The sequence below is a fragment of the Mesoplodon mirus genome (assembly GCF_964341445.2).
Source record: "Mesoplodon mirus genome assembly, chromosome: 11".
Lineage (NCBI taxonomy): Eukaryota > Metazoa > Chordata > Mammalia > Artiodactyla > Ziphiidae > Mesoplodon > Mesoplodon mirus.
The window spans coordinates 96,310,772-96,324,586 of record NC_138987.1 but is presented as its reverse complement, the minus strand read 5'-3'; the positions used below and the strand labels follow the sequence as shown (position 1 = coordinate 96,324,586).

At 56.7% G+C, this 13,815-nt stretch overlaps 2 protein-coding genes across 17 annotated transcripts in view; one reads left to right on the top strand and one right to left on the bottom strand.

Annotated features, from left to right (window-relative positions):
• The window catches only part of CLSTN3 (calsyntenin 3), a 48,839-nt gene that overhangs the window by 12,310 nt on the left and 22,714 nt on the right, over nucleotides 1-13,815 (top strand). For 8 of the 16 annotated variants that reach the window (XM_082635497.1, XM_082635485.1, XM_082635496.1 and 5 more), the window contains 5 exons: nucleotides 978-1,156; nucleotides 10,584-10,706; nucleotides 11,144-11,339; nucleotides 12,946-13,154; nucleotides 13,416-13,565. In XM_082635497.1, coding sequence (XP_082491623.1) covers nucleotides 10,631-10,706; nucleotides 11,144-11,339; nucleotides 12,946-13,154; nucleotides 13,416-13,565 — 631 coding nt within the window. In that variant the 5' untranslated portion in view covers nucleotides 978-1,156; nucleotides 10,584-10,630. Of the gene's footprint in view, nucleotides 1-977; nucleotides 1,157-1,658; nucleotides 1,759-6,498; nucleotides 6,665-6,847; nucleotides 7,075-7,420; nucleotides 8,307-9,096; nucleotides 10,480-10,583; nucleotides 10,707-11,143; nucleotides 11,340-12,945; nucleotides 13,155-13,415; nucleotides 13,566-13,815 lie in introns of those variants that run through there. The other 8 variants (XM_082635492.1, XM_082635491.1, XM_082635498.1 and 5 more) reach the window with 8 other exon arrangements.
• On the bottom strand, nucleotides 2,855-6,501 carry RBP5 (retinol binding protein 5). The gene is given in 6 exon segments (XM_082635576.1): nucleotides 2,855-2,947; nucleotides 3,403-3,504; nucleotides 5,756-5,824; nucleotides 5,828-5,861; nucleotides 5,863-5,932; nucleotides 6,219-6,501. Coding segments are annotated over 6 exon segments (402 nt in total). The 5' UTR covers nucleotides 6,292-6,501; the 3' UTR covers nucleotides 2,855-2,893.

Below are 13,815 nucleotides of genomic sequence, written 5' to 3'. Positions count from 1 at the left end.
GACTTTGTCACTCCGTCCCCTACCAGGACGTGGGGCCTGAGTCCTCGGGCAGCACGGGGTCCTCTGCTTCAGGGCACACACCGATCCTGACCTCTGGTCCATGTTGGTCAGTTTTTTCTGAGCAGAGAGCTCTGGACCGACCTAAAGAATCAAGGCTAAAGGACCATTTGGAGTTCAGGCTGGAAGGTTGTTTGTAACCATTTGGTGCTATCTGGGCCTGGCGGACGGGGAGGGGGCAGGGGTCTGGCGTGGAGCTGCGTTAGAAGCGTGCAGTCACTCTATCTCACGTGGAAATAAACATATTTGATTCTTGATCATCTCCCTGGGGTCTCAGACTCTGGTCAGTGAGGTCAGAGACGGTCCTGGGATGCACAGCTTTGTGTGTCCCTAGAAGGGCTGGGGTGGGACCACCCATCCGTGGCTGTAGCTCCCCCCTACCCCCCGCCTTTTCATCACCCACACGTCGGTGCCCTTGGTGACCATCTCTTCCATCTGACAGTGAGTGGTGCAGCCAGATTTGAATGAGGGGTAGGGTCTTCGCAGGGTGAGCATGTGGGCTGGGATTGGGGTGTGTGTGTGTGTGTGTGTGTGTGTGTCTGTCTGTCTGTCTGTCTGTCTGTCTAGTGGGGGCAGGGACAAAATATCCAACAGCGTGTTGGAGGAGGGAGGACTGAACTTGGTGGGTCTCTGGCTCCTACTGCAGCGAGCATTGCCCCCTGCTGCCCACGGGGGAAATGGCAGCCCTGGCTTCCTGCATCTGGGTGGATCCCGCTCCCACCCCCTTGGAGATGCCCAGAAGCAGCTCAGTCCTCCTCTGGTCGCTTGTGTTCCTTTGGGGTCTCCAGGCCTCTTGTTGGATTTTGGCTCCTGGAGGGGAGTGGTCCAGTGGAGGATGTGGACCCACAGGAGGGAGGGTGTGGGTGTTCATGTCACAGGAGTTTTGGGGGACTGAGGCTGCTTCCGGTTGGGTCCAACAGTCACCATGGAGGCCTATGTGCTCCAGGCAAGATCCCAGCGAGGGGCCGACATGCAGAGCACAGACAGCAGTCCTATGGGGAGAGGCCTGGATATGCACTGTGAACTCGGAGTGGCTGGGACCTGGTGAATACACACGGAGCATCTTCCTGTGCCTTCGCTGCACCTGGGAATGGAAAAGGTAGGATTCCCCCACTTCCTCTGAGCTTCTGCTGCTCTGCCCTCCCCACTCTGCTGGGGACCCTGCGGAGAGGTTGGACAGGGATGAAGTTGCTCAGGTCCGCTCTGCATTCTTTCTTTTTCTTTTTTTAAAAAAAATTTATTTATTTATTTTTGGCTATGTTGGGTCTTCGTTGCTGCAAGCGGGCTTTCTCTAGTTGCGGTGTGCAGGCTTCTCATTGAGGTGGCTTCTCTTGTTGCAGAGCACGGGCTCTAGGTGCGCGAGCTTCAGTAGTTGTGGCTCACGAGCTCAGTAGTTGTGGCTCATGGGCTCTAGAGCGCAGTCTCAGTAGTTGTGGCGCACGGGCTTAGTTGCTCCGCGGCATGTGGGATCTTCCCGGACCGGGGCTCGAACCCGTGTCCCCTGCATTGGCAGGCGGACTCTCAACCACTGCGCCCCCAGGGAAGCCCCGCTCTGCATTCTTGTCCAAATTCTTTTCCAAGTTCATTCCAGGCTCGTGGGATGAGTGCTGCGATCCTGGTTCTTGGCCGGAGCCCCAGAGACCATCTCGGATGTGCAGGGGCCTGGCCACTGCAGGAAGGGGCAGCAGGGGTGTTCATCCAGTGAGCACAGGCCAGGGATTTCCCAGCATTCCCCTCCTCTCCCCCAGCCAGGCTCTGTCCCCACCCCACCTTGAGCCCTCTTCTCTCTGCTCTTGCCCTACAGGAAGGACTTTTATTCTGAAAGAGCCAAGGCCCCTGGAGGTAGGGAGGTGACCAGAGGCTGGAGCTGGCCCTGAATCTGAACAGGCCCTACCCATCTGGGCTGTTGTCCAGGGCAGCGATTCTGGGACCCTAAGGGAGGGGCTGTGCTGTCTTCATTTGTCCCCCTTACCTTCCGGCCCCAGCCTTGCTGGACTGCAGGCAGAGGGTCCTAGAAGCCTGTTGCCTTCACACCTACTGTCACCTTCATGCCCTCATGTCCCTCATCTTTCTAGCCCTTGGCCTTGTATCCTTCATCTGCTTCCCTTTTCAGTCTTTTCTGGCGCTCTTACCGCCTGTCCTTCCCAAAGCAGACATGGAGGCCAGGTCACTATTTAGAAGCTTCCAGCCTCCCCCAGCACTGGACAGAGGTCTCGCCCTGACCCATCCCTCTTCCCCAACATGTAGGATGCAAGCCTACAATGGCCAGGGCTCATTAGATGTTGGTCAACGTGGTCTGTTGAACTCTCTGTGGCTGGGGCCATGCCTTGGGCCTGGTTCTGTTGAGCCCATGAGGTTTCTCAAGAAGAAGGACAAGGAAATGGACAAAAACCCTCTCCCAGTAGCTGCTGTTTAAATTCTTGAATCCAGTCACACTTTTCCAAAAGGTCCACCAGTATGGTTTCCACTAATGCTCAAATGCTCAAAGCTGAGTTCTTAGGTAGAAAATAGGAGGCAAGATGAATGAAAGAGAGTGGGGATCCGTTATCCTCTGGGCTCCTTTCCCCTTTGCCTGTTTCTCTCATCCAGGAGGCCAGATCTTGAACCGGATATGAGGTCGCTATTGTGCAGTGGAGTGTGAGAAAGAAAGGGCTTTGGCCTGGGGGCTGCAAGTTATAGATTAACATGGGGTGGAGGGAGGGGGGAAGCAGAGGGAGGGTAACTGGCCTGAGAAAGGGACTGCTGACCTGGGACCATCTGGGCTTGAAGAGGGCACAGACAAGAGGAGACTGGGGACTGCCGTGGTCCGGGGGGGGGCCTCTCAGCTCCTCTCTGGCTACTTGACCTTCCTGAAGACCTGCTCGTGCCCTGCATCCCTTGCAGTCATTTCCTGGGGTAGAGTAGGAATGATGAGAACAGAGAAGGTCCTTGCCAGCAGAGCCCATTTCTCAAGGCCCTTGACCTCCATTGAATCCTTCAGGACACATCAGCTAGAGCACTTGATGTATGGGGAATTGTATCATGTTGCAAACCCTCAGCTTTCCACCCCAGAGGAAGGAAGGTAGCTGGGTCAGGGAACTGAAGTGGCTAAGTCTCCATGTCTCCGGTCATGATTTACGGACATGCGTCTGACTTACAACCAGGGCCCACCTTGGCCACTCCACTTCTTCCTCTCTCCACTCTTTCCAGGGCTTCTGTTTCCCCTCCTTAGTTGCCTTCCTTGAAGGGAGGCGAGGCTGGAGTAGCAGACTGACTTGATTTGGGTAAGGGAATGCATCCTAGCTGGAGGCCCCCCTCTCAGATACACTCACTTGCGTCTCCTCTCCCAGCCCTCACCCTGCTCACCAGATACAACGTCTCTCCCTCCAGCCAGTGTCTCCAGCCCCAGTCAGGGACCTCCCCTTTCTCTACATATACCAGCTGCTCCTCTTCCCAGGTGACAATGGTCTATGGGGGAAAGCGGGAATAAAGGAAGACTTGGGGGGGCAGGACACCCCAAATGCATCCAGCTCACTCTGGCTGGGCTGCCTGCTTTGCATCCAGCAGACACTGTCTTGCTACAGTCCCTTCCTTCTGAGTGATTCAGCAGGACTCCCATCCCCCACTCCTAAAGGCCACTGTTTGTGACAGTGACCATTTGGGCAGAGCAGGGATGAAGCAGGATCATGGAGCGGGGGTGGTGAAATTGGGGGTTAGGGGATGAAGAACGGAGAATTTGTCCTCTGCCACTTCTGGTTGACCCGGAGGAGATTTTGGGAAAGAAGGGAGATTGGGAATCTCCAACCAGGGAATCTCTTTTCTCCTTTTTCTCAGTCTCAAGGGCAGCTGCAGTGTCCCTGAGAATGAAGGATCAACCCCCCAAATCACAGCTGGGTGGGCCTGGGCCTTCCAATCACCATTGTTAGGCCCCCCCAATAGGACAGGCCCCCCTAAACAAGGAGCTCAGAACCTTATGGATTTTTTGGGGGGCCGTGCCATGCGGCTTATGGGATCTTAGTTCCCCCACCAGGGATCGAACCCAGGGCCCTGGCAGTGAAAGTGCAGAGTCCTAACCACTGGACCACCAGGGAATTCCCAGGGAGCTCAGAATCTTGATCAGATAGAGGAACAGTTGGTAGGTATCTGTGATACCAGGCAAGACTGTTGACGGTGGGAGTGGGGATGGAGTGCGTCTTCAAGGCAGTGAATTAGATTGGAGATGATGGGAACTTTCTAGCAAGGATAGAAACTGTATAGAGGTAAGAAAGAAGAGTAGGTAGTTGTGAGGGGCTCTAACCCAGTATGTTTGTGTGGAGGCCCTTGGATGCAATGTGGAGCATATGGACCTTACCTGGAAAGTAACAAAATGTCACTGAAAGGGTTTAAGTCAGGGAGTGTCGTGGTCACTTTTACATTTTCGATAGATCCTTGTGGCTACAGTAGGCAGAGGGATTAGAGGAGGGTCAAGACTGGGCACCAGGAGAAATGAGGTCCTGAAATAAGGTGGAGACAAAGAGAAAGGTTAGGAAGGAACAGATAAGAGCCATGTAAACAAGTGATGCTCAATAGAAATGCAGTAGGTCTTAAATGCAAGCCACATATATAATTTAAAAAATTTCTAGTAACCACATTAGAAAAGCAAAAAGAAACCGGTGAAATTAATTTTAATAATCTATTTTATTCAACCTAAAGTATCCAAAATATTATAATTTCAGCATGTAATCAATATAAAATTTCTGAGATGTTTTATACTCTTTTTTGGTATTGTCTTTAAAATTCAGCGTGTATTTCACACTGATAGCACATCTCAATTTGGACCGGTTACATTTCAAATGTTCAATATCTGTATATGGCTAGTCGCTACCATACTGGACAGCACAGAAGAGTTATACAGGCTTCCTGACCAATTACATGTGGTGCACGTGTGCATGCGTGTGTGTGCACACGCGCGCACGTGTTGGAAGCATGGAGGTAAGGGAACACAAGGTAATGACTGTGACGCAACCAGCAGGACCAACACAAGGTAATGACTTGGTCCTGCTGGTTGTTGACATTGAGGGAGACAGTCAATATAAAAGCAGGAATAGGTTTGTGCAGGAAGAGCAGGGTTTGACCTTGGGGCATGCAGATGAAAACATTTTGCAGGCAGTTGAAACTTCGCCCTGGAGCTCAGGTGGTGCCTCTGGCCGGAGAATCTGTGTCCAAGGCAGTTTATAGATGGTCACCGAACACATGGGTGTAGATGATTTAGCCCATGGATAGTATACAGACAAGAGAGAGAGGGTCAAGAACAAAATACTGGGGGGCAAATCCCAGTTTAAGGGATTAATAGGGGAACTATGGTCTGCAAAGGAGGCCAAAAGGAACATGTAAGAAGCAGAAAGGACTGCACAAGAGTGGAGTTAAAGAGGCTGAGGGAAAAGAGACTGTGGTGTCCACAGGGTCACAGGCTAGATGGTGAGCACATGTTTGCTCATTGGCCTGAGGGTGACCTGCGCCTTTTGCCCTTTTGGCTGGTGCTAAGAGGGGGCAGGGGAGAAGTTGGAGGGAGTGGGGGCTGGGTGGGTGACATCAGGAGCCTGTTATCCTAGGGACTCCATAGCCTGCTGTGGTCATCACTTCCCGGCTCTGGATGGGAAAGGTCACTGTATTTTGCCCCACTCTGTGAAGTGCCCCCTGCCCATCCACACCCCCTCCCCACCAGCCTGAGAAAAGGTACCTGGAACTTCCGTCCCTCCGTGATCCTCAAGTCCTCCTCAAACTCCACTCCCACCTCGAATTCCAGAACTTAGTTTCGGAAGGTGCTGAGAATCTTCACTGTCACGGTTGCCACGATGGTCGGTCTCCTTGTCTGGCTTGAGCAGCAGCGTGATCTTCCGCAGAGCCACGTTGATGTCTACGGGGCCTCTCCTCTTAGGACAAGGGTCCTCTTAGCCAGCTGGCCAGGGCCTCCTCCACTCGCAGCAGCAGCCTGGAGCTGGGAGCATTCCCTGGGCTGAGTCTGGGACTGTGGATTTACTCTTTCCTAGCAATGCCCCTGGCTAGAAAAGGAGCCCAGCCCCCCGACCCCCAGCCTTTCCACGATGTCGGACCCTCGCATCCCTCCTCCTCAATGGGACTGGAGGCAGGAAGGGAGAAGGGAGAACGGGAGTGAAAGGGCTCAGGAGGGGTGAGGCCATTACTTAGAGCTTGCAGGTAGTTCTCCAAGTTCTTCTGCGAGACAAAGCAGTAGTAGCCGGTGAGGTTGGGAGGCATGGTCCAGGCTGGCCAAGGTGGAGGTCAAGATTTCAGGAGAATAGAGGGGACAGGGCAAGGACGGAGGGGGTGTCATCTGACAGGTGGGGCTGGGAGACTCCTGGCCAGCCTCTGCACACACAGAGGCAGCTTGTGTAAGGTCTGTGCTACCAGGGTTTTTATAGAGCTGAGGCCCTGTTGCAGTAAGAGCTCCTGCCACACTTCCTCCTTCCCCCCTCCCCCACCCGCCGTGATGAGTGTGAGGCTGGTGTCTTCAGCTCCAGAGAGGGGCAGGGACTTGGCAAGTTTTTGCCTGACCTCGGCTTTTCCTGAGGAGGGAACCTGGACCAGGATTTGGGGTTGTCAGTCAGGCAACACTTGAGCCTTCCCGAAGGTCAGTTTTGGCCTCCAGCCCATTTCTGGCAGGTTTGGGAACCATCCTGAGACTCCAGGGGCAGCCTCTCCTGGGAGGGAGCTGGTCTTGCTGGGTGGAGGGGGGCGCCCTTTCAGACTCACCCAAGGGTGAGTTCTAACAATATCCTGAGATCTTGGGGCTGAGTCGGGGATCCCGAAAGGTATGAGGGGGAGGAGGTGGGGAAAGAAGTGGGGACAGCCAGCTGGCCAGGAGCCCCAGTGAAGAAAATCCTCCAGCTCTGGTCCCTACAGCTCCCTCAGACAGCTTCGCTGAGCTGGGGCCCCCGACACCGGCTTTCCAGACTCTGTCTTATAGGACCATTAAGAGGGGAGCAGAGAAACTGCAGAGGAGGCCGCCAGCAGCCTGACAAAGTCTGGCTGGAGCAGAAGGTGAGGGAGGGGTCGCTTGGCTGTTCGGGAGAATTCTACGCGCTTTGGCTTGGGACCCAGAGGTTCCCCTCTCCTTTTGGAGTCACTGGTGGTACCGTCAGCCACCCGCGTCCGCAGCCGTTGGCCAGCCCACGCTGGCCAGATGTACTCCCATTGCGGGGGGCGGTGCGCCTCAATTACTGTGTGCCCCGCCCCGCACTCCCCCCACCTCCCCCGACGACGCGCACTCTTCTTTGCCTCTCGAGCCCACCAGCCTCCCTGGCTTCAGAACCAACTGGGCTGGTTCATCAGGGTTTAAGGTGGGAAATTTGGGGCGAGGGGGTGAGCGCAAATACCTCGCTCTTCCTCCGGTCCCAGAGCCGGGTCCACGGCCCGGCTGCCCACCCCGTGGCTTCCTCAGAGACCTGGGGCTGGGAAATGAAATGCTGGCATAGGTCGGGGTCAGGTTGTGGGTTTGACTGCGCGGTTCCCAGGAGGCACCCAGCAGGGACTTGCTGATGGAATGGGCTGTGAAAAGAGGTTAATGCAGAGTTGGTGATGGTGGTGGTGGGGTGACGTGGATGCTGTCCCTCCTCGCCTCCCTCAGGTCTCCGTTGACGTCTCCTCTCCCCACCCCCGGGCATCTCGCTTCTTCGTTCTCCCCATGGCCCTCTTTTTTCCCACCCCCTCTACGGCTTTCCAGCTTCCTCCCCAGCCCCCGCACTTCCCTTGTGCCCCCAGATTGCAGTCAGGGGAAAAAGCCCTAACACCTTCTCCCACCCCTGCTCTCCGGTCCCATTGGTTCCCTCCCCCCGCCCTGCAGCACCTGGCCGCCCCCCGTCACCCGATTGGCCAGCGGCCCCATCAATCCTCGCCTGGCCGTGCTGACGTCATCCTGCAGTAGCGGGGATGGGGTGGGCATGAGAGAGAGAGCCAGGACGCGGGGCTCCAGAGCGAAGGAGAAGAAGCCACTGCCAGTCCCCCACCTCAGCCACCCAGGTTGGGGGGCTGCTCAGGTCTGCTCTATGGACTAGGGTGGGCGGCAGGCTCCTTTCTGTCTCTGCCCTGCTGCCTGCTCTCTTCCCTCCCCTCCTTGGAGAGCCCCTGCATCCCTCCCCCAAGGTGGAATAAGCGGGCTTGAGGCTCCCAGGGGAGAGCGATCGGGGCCCTGCCCTGCCCGCGCCACACCATGACCCTCCTGCTGTTGTTCCTCTTGCTCGGCTCCCTGCTCCCCTCCAGCTCCTGCAACAAAGGTGAGTGAGGCGGGGGGCGGGGGCACTGAAGGAGGGGTCTCAGGCAGGGCGGGGGGGGGTGGTCGGGGTGGGCAGGAGCCCTTAAGGCTCCCTGGCACATGACAGGTGGTTCTTCAGACCACCCCCCTTCCCATCCGTTTTCTCAGACCTGCCCCCTTCTCTTCTCCCTCGCACCCCCCTTCCCACATCCTCCTCTCTGGTCCATCTCTACCCATGTGCTTCTCTTGCTCCCATTTGGTCCCCATTCCCATCCTGGGGTCTCTCTCACCCCCTCCCCCAATTTCTCCCTCCTGGAGCTATCTCAGATCTCAGAAGGACTTGCCCCTGAGGGGCGATACACATCTCTGGGCGGGTCTCCGTTTTCACCGGGGTGTGCCGGAGCTGAGGGTGTGTGGCACATCCATCTGGTTCCTCTCCATCCCATCCTGGGGAGAAACTGTTCCCTGCAGCTCAGCAATTCGGAGCACGTATGTTTTGGCGTGTTCCTCTGCATCCATAACCTTCCGTCTGCATACAGCTGGGCTGAGGGTTACCAGAGCTGCCCTCTCTGCAGACAGCAGATAAATTCAGCTGGGTGAGGCCGTCGGAGGGACCAGGAGGGAGGGAGGGAGGGGGTGGGGGCCGAGGGCTCAGGTAGGTGGAGACGGGCAGGGAAGGGCAGAGGTGGGTGTCCTGGAGTGCTAAATGAGTGGTGAGAGGAGAAGGGAGATGAGGTGTGGGGGGGGATGAGAAGGGGGTGGACCAGGGTCAAGGTGGAGGCCAAAAAAAAAAAAAAAAAAAGAGGAATGAAAGGGAAATCAGGAAGAACAGTTGAGGAGAGGAGGAGGGGGAGAGTCCAGGAGGGAAAAGACAGGGAGCCCAGGAGTCAGTGAGAGGAGATGGACACAAGGAGAGAGTCGGGGGCCAAGAGGAAGGCAGCAGAAGGGCAGGGTGGGGCGTGAGCTGTGCGCAGCCCCTCCATCCTCGGCTCAATCTCTGACCTCAGCCGGCTTCTGAGTCTCCTGCCACTTCCTGTGCTGCCTTCTGGGCACCATCTTGTGGTTTTCTCCTCCGCCACTAGAGAAGGGGGTTATGGTGGGTCTTCGGCGAGGAAGGGGCTGGCATTCAGATACCAGAAGGCTTTGGGGGATGTCACTGGAAGAAAGAATAGAAATCAGGATTTCTTGCTCACCATGACATACTGGGGATGAATTTCCTTTTGGAGACTCAGTTTCCCTCTGATGATATGTCTTCCTCTGCCCAGGTCTCGCTGATGGGCCATCGTGGATGTGCTTTGGCTTGATGGGATTCAGTAGAGCAGGCAGTGGAGGTTGGCGTTGGTGAGGGGAAGGGAGACCCTCACCAGGCTGGTGGGAGATTGGTCCTGGGGAGGAGACGTGATTGAGTTGAGTCTGGTAGCAGATGGGGAGATGTGGAGGCTGAGTGAGTCCCACATCCATCGTGGATTGGCTGGTGGCTGAAGGGAAGAGGGGTGGGGTAGGCGAGAATTAGGACTCAGCCATGAGTCTGTATAAGAGCGGGGCTCAGGGAGTGTGGGGGTTGGTGGCCTTCTGGGGGACATAGGGCAGTGTTGGTTATGAGTGTGTTCTCTGGGTGTGAGGGTGAGAAGCAGGGAGAGGATTTGTCGTGTTTCTAGGCCAGTCCGTAATCCCCGAGGATGTCGGCTCTGCTGGGCCCAGTCGTTCGGCATTGATTCCTCTGCTGCATCCCTGGCCCTCTCTGTCCTCCTCCCTCTGGCCTATAGATTTTCCCTTCTCTCTTTTCTCCTCTTCCCTCTCCTCTGGGAGAATGGCCTTAGGATGGGGCTTGGCCGGGAGAAGAAGGGATCAGGATTGAAATGGGGTGGTGGTGGTGGAGATGATAAACAATCAGGACCCCAGGAAGCTTCTAGTCTGCTTTTCCTAATCTCAACTCTGCCCTTAATCTATCTCTTCCCTTTTCCAGGGCCTTCTGATGGCCCACCACTGCTCCCTGAAGGCCCAGTGTCTACACTCTAACTCTTGAAATCCCTCAAGAGAGTCTCCATCTTCTGACCAGGTTTCCCAGGGGACATGGCAGTCCCCCTTCCCCCAGGGCAGGCTGTGGCCATGGAAATTGTCTCTCCTGTGACCTCCCGCAGACCCTCTGACTCCTTTCATGGCTGGTTTCTCGTCCTCAGTCCTTTCTCCTGCAGGTGCTTCTGCAGGGGCTGGACAGGGTGGTGATGCTGGAGTGTGTTGTCTGGAGGTGGAGGGCCAGCTCACAGGGCGCTTCCTCTCCTCTCCCTGGGGGGGACAGCCAACAAGCACAAGCCGTGGATCGAGGCGGAATACCAGGGCATCGTCATGGAGAACGACAACGCGGTTCTGCTCAACCCACCCCTCTTTGCTTTGGACAAGGATGCCCCCCTGCGCTACGCAGGTAAACGGGGTTGGGGCAGAGGTGGGCGGGTAGGACAGAGAGAAGTGGGCGGGACGCCAGGGGCAAGGGAGGAGAGGGGAGGTGCTGGGAGGGAGCGCAGTGAGGACGTGGGGGGAGAGGAAGAAGCAGACTCCAGGAGGAAACGGGCCACGGCAAGGTGGTAAAGTAAAGGGGGCCAGAGAGGAGGAGGTGGGCAGGTGGGGGTCAACGCAGTCAGAGTTTGCCAGATCTCAGACCAGGGGGCTCTGAGAGGTTGCCACTCAGGGAAGCTGGGGTTGGAGCTGAATGTCTGATAATTAATGCTTTTCCATGTGCAAGAGAAGGGACAGGGATTTGGAAGGAGAGGTGAAGTGGGAGCCTGAGGGGCGTTGGCGAGTGTGGGAAGGAGACCCTGGAGGTGGTGCAGGAGCTGCGTCCTTCCCTCCCTCTCTGGCCAGGCGAGATCTGTGGCTTCCGGCTGCATGGGTCTGGAGTGCCCTTTGAGGCCGTGATCCTGGACAAGGCGACAGGAGAAGGGCTGATCCGGGCTAAGGAACCCGTGGACTGCGAGGCCCAGAAGGAACACACCTTCACCATCCAGGCCTATGACTGCGGCGAGGGCCCCGACGGGGCCAACACCAAGAAGTCCCACAAGTGAGGACGCTCCTGTCCCCTGCCCTCTGCTGCAGGCCCCCCACCTCCTCCCAGGCCCCTCACCATCCTCTGTCCTCACGGTCACTGACTATCTACCCCCTCCCCTCTCTGTTCCTGGGGTTTAGGGACGGGGCCTTGTCGTCCGGGAGCCTTCAGCCAAGGGGACAGAAGCATGTGGTAGAACTCAGTGGGATCTAATCTCGGCTTTGCCTCTTACGACCTTGGGCAACTTCTTAGCCTTTCTGGATTTGCTTTTCCGTGTCTGTAAAATGGGGTGATGGTGATGCCTACTTCTTCAGGTTACTGTGAAGGTGAAAGGAGATGGTTTGTATAAAAAGCAGGCACTGCAGTGCCTGACATTGAAAGGGCTCAATACCCGGAGTCAGGATGCTGAGAGAACGAGGAAGAAGATGGTACATTCAGCACACACCCAGATTCCTCCGACTGTCCGGCCGTCTGCAGTGTGTGCCACACTCACACACAGAACATGCACACACACAGCCGCGGGTGAGGGTGGGCAGGAGCTGGCTACGGCAGGAAGAAGGCTGGGGCCCAGGGCTCAGACATCTGTCCCCAGCTCACTTCTCCTTTGAGAATGGGAGGAAGATGGGCGGTCAGGACTCCTGGGCCACTACGAGGCACTAGAGATAAACCACTCCTCGTGATGACTCAGTTTCCCATTTGGAGACAGGACCCTTGCCTCTGGGCCCTGGGTGCCAGGATCTGGGCTGGGGGCAGGGCTCAGCATGAAGGGCTTAGCCCCTCCCCAGCCTCTGCTTGCCCCGCGGGGGGCCTGGGCGGGGGAGGGGGCACAGCCGGCTTGCTCACTGCACACATCAGATGACTTGTGACTCTGGTACAAATGCCACTTCCCTGAATAGGGTTGCTTTTAATTTGGTTTTTATTCTGCATCTTCCTTTTCTTCTTTAAGAAGGTTTATTTATTTATTTATTTATTTTTGGCTGCCTTGGGTCTTGGTTGCTGCACACGGACTTTCTCTAATTGCAGCGAGCGGGGGGTCTACTCTTCGTTGTGGTGTGCCGGCTTCTCATCACGGTGGCTTCTCGTTGCGGAGCATGGGGTCTAGGCACGTGGGCTTCAGTAGTTGAGGCTCGCGGGCTCTAGAGCGCAGGCTCAGTAGTTGTGGCACACGGGCTTAGTTGCTCCGCAGCACGTGGGATTTTCCCGGACCAGGGCTCAAACCCGTGTCCCCTGCATTGGCAGGTGGATTCTTAACCACTGCGCCACCAGGGAAGTCCCTGCATCTTCCTTGATTGTCCCATTGGATTTGACTCTCATGAAGGAACAACCTGCTGGACACAGAATCCTCTGTCTCGTGTGGCTGTCCCCAACCTATAGCATTCTGTATAGAAGTCATCAAAATCGGCCGCTGGTATCCCCTGGGGTCGTTCCTCACCCCGTACATCAGTCACCCTTTCCCCGGTGGTGCCTGTCCCTCGCTGGGTCTGGTGCCCTGGCTGGGGGGATGAGCGTGCCCGCTGCCCCAGGCTCCAGGACCTGCTGGTCCTGCCTGCTCTGCTTCCCGGTCTGGACTCCTACCTGTGGCTGACTTTTCCTCGTCCTCCTCCCGCTCTGGCACCTGTAGGGCCACCGTGCACGTGCGGGTCAATGACGTGAATGAGTTTGCCCCAGTGTTTGTGGAGCGGCTGTACCGCGCGGCCGTGACCGAGGGGAAGCTGTACGACCGCATCCTGCGGGTGGAGGCCATCGATGGCGACTGCTCCCCCCAGTACAGCCAGATCTGCTACTACGAGATCCTCACGCCCAACACCCCCTTCCTCATCGACAACGACGGTGAGCCCCTGCCACCCCAGCTGCTCAGCTCTGGGCGCCTGCGTCCCTCAGGACGTCTCGGGGCTGTGCCCTCCACTCCTGCCCCTCACATCCTCATTCCTCGCCGTCCTTCCCAGATGTGGAGCCTCCTTCCCTAGATTCCTTCCTCCCAGCTTCCCGCTGTCTAATTCACCTGCTGCCTTATTAGCTCACAAGTCCTCCCTGGCCTCCCCAGACTTTCTCTAGTGCTCCTGACCCTCTCCATCCCCCACCCCACCCCAGGGAACATTGAGAACACGGAGAAGCTGCAGTACAGTGGCGAGAAGCTCTACAAGTTTACGGTGACGGCTTATGACTGCGGGAAAAAGCGGGCGGTTGATGACGCTGAGGTGGAGATCCAGGTGAAGCCCACCTGTAAACCCAGCTGGCAAGGTGAAGAGCTCCGCTCTGGGACCTGTCTTGTAACCCATCTTTCACTTTGGTCTCCCTTTGCATCCCTTCTGACAACCACAGGGGCTAGGCTAGGAGTCAGGGGAGGGATATTTGGGGAAGGCTTGTAGCTGCCTACCCTGGCTGGCTATTTTCGTAGGAGCCCGAGACTGTCCGTGGATGTGGCCAGAGCAGAATGGATAGGAGGGGCTGCCTTACCCATCTCCGTCTCCACTGCCAGCTCCCTCTCACC